This window comes from Octodon degus, unplaced genomic scaffold (assembly GCF_000260255.1).
Source record: "Octodon degus isolate 3935 unplaced genomic scaffold, OctDeg1.0 scaffold00098, whole genome shotgun sequence".
In the NCBI taxonomy this organism is placed as follows: Eukaryota; Metazoa; Chordata; class Mammalia; order Rodentia; family Octodontidae; genus Octodon; species Octodon degus.
Window position 1 is genome coordinate 3,003,088 of NW_004524674.1, and position 2,080 is coordinate 3,005,167.

The window sequence follows — 2,080 nt, forward strand, 5'->3', positions numbered from 1 at the left end:
TTTTTTAATCAAAAATTGATCACCTAAGTCATAATTGTGTGTTTTCACAGGTTGGCTGCCTGTGGGCTCACAGCTGAGAGCTGCACACACCTGGATATTGGCCTGAGCACCAGCCAGACCCTGACAGACCTGGAGTTGGACTTCAACATGCTAACAGATTCTGGGGTCAAGCACCTTAGCCAGGGTCTGAAACATCCAAGCTGCAAACTTCAGAAACTAAAGTAATTGTTCCTCTCCAAATGACACTACCTTACAGAGATCATGGGGAGGTTCAAGGGACAGATGACAATGTCACAGAACAAAGAAAGGGGAACAAAAAGTGGTCAGACTTTGTGGAGTAGGAGGAACTCACAAAAAGTCAGAGCATTGTGGAGGCTTGTGTGGAAACTCACCACTGCCTGGATAGAGGGATCTGGTGACAAGGCTCCATATGCATGCAAACAAGCCAAGTTCTTCTCAAGCCCCTGATAGAGTCTCCTTGGCTATGGTCTAATTAGTTGAAGCAGAACCTATGACACCAAAATATACACTGTAAAGGCAGAGCAGTAGCCTCTGTTTCTTGAAGGGACATCACTAACAATTGGTGCCAGTCTGAGTTTGGAATGGAGGTAGAATTTTTATGGCCTATTTTATAATATCCACAGAGAAAGGTGTTAAAGTAGTGACTTTCTAAAATTTTTCAAAGGACTAAATGAATGAAGTATTCAGAGAAGTCTTCAACTTGCTTTTACTCAAGTCTTCAGCAGCCATCAATTGCCTAATAACAGGCCACCTTGCTTGGCAAACAGTTAAATGAACTCACTGGTGTGCACTTTACTCAGGTTTCCACTACAACCTTCATCTGGATGACAGAATCACATCCTTTATCATGGACAAACACGAGTGGATTGTTCACATTTCCCTAATTTTTTCATTTTTTCTGGCCTCTGCATCAGTGCACATAGTTACACACACACACACACACACACACACACACACACACACACACACACACTGGAGAGAGCTGCCATCATTTTCTCCATTTGACTTCTGCTCAAGCACTGAAGGATGATAACTGCAGCTCTGGTCTTACTTGACAGTTCAATCCTTCATTTTTAGAGGAGGGACAGTGTCCCTCTATGTAGTTCAGGGTAGCCTTGCACTCACTTAGCAGTCCAGGTAAATCTCAAATGCACAACAATTTTCCTGCATCAGACTTCCGAGTGCTAGGATTACAGGAATGTGCCATCATGCCTGACTCCACCTCCCTTCCTTTTAAGCACAAAACTCCCTTTGCAGAACCATTGTCTCCCTCTCCAGTGAACAAATATGTACAAAGATGTCAATAAGACAGGAAATTGGGAAAAGAATCCAAGTGGAACAACTTCTTAATATCAAGGGTCAGCAATTCCTGGAAGGCTGACTCTGTCATACCTATATCTAATCTTCACTATCTCTAAAATGACAACATGGAGTCAAAAGATTGACTATTTTCCCAAGTCTGCATAGGTAGAATGCCTCCAAATAAGAAAGGTAAGCAGGATCAAGGTACCCATGTAGTAAACCTGGAGACAATGACTATGGGCCCATATGTATCTCTCCTGCAGGCTGCTTGGCTGTGGCCTAACATTCAACTGCTGCCAGGACCTGGCCTCTGTGCTCAACACCAGCCCCAAGCTCAAAGAGTTGAACCTGCAGCAGAATGACCTGGGAAGTTATGGTGTCCAGCAGCTCTGTGAAGGTCTCAGAAACCCCACATGCCAACTCACACTACTATGGTAAGACTATGGGGTCCCTGGGATGGGAAAAGCAGAAAAATTGATGAAGGTATAGCTAGCTTGGGCTTCATACTAGCTAGGTTACTTATGCTCTGTGACTCCAGAAAGTCGCAGTCTTCTGTAAGACTGTTTCCTAGTCAGTGTATGGGGACTATCACACAAATGTGTGGATCATAATAAAATAAAATGTTTGGGTCTAGCTCAATGGTGCACCACTTGTCTACCATGGATGTGGTTCTGCATTCCATCCCGACTCCCCAAAAGCAGGTGATGTGAAAACAAGGAATCAACCAAATGATATTTATTTATGAAGTGCAAATTAT

At 43.5% G+C, this 2,080-nt stretch overlaps 1 protein-coding gene across 1 annotated transcript in view; it reads left to right on the top strand.

The window, feature by feature from the left end:
- LOC105743097 (NACHT, LRR and PYD domains-containing protein 1-like) overlaps positions 1-2,074 on the top strand; it is a 25,661-nt gene extending 23,587 nt beyond the window's left edge. The window contains 2 exon segments of the mRNA XM_023723413.1: positions 51-221; positions 1,587-2,074. Coding sequence (XP_023579181.1) covers positions 51-221; positions 1,587-1,761 — 346 coding nt within the window. The 3' untranslated portion in view covers positions 1,762-2,074.
- Positions 2,075-2,080: the final 6 nt, after the last annotated feature.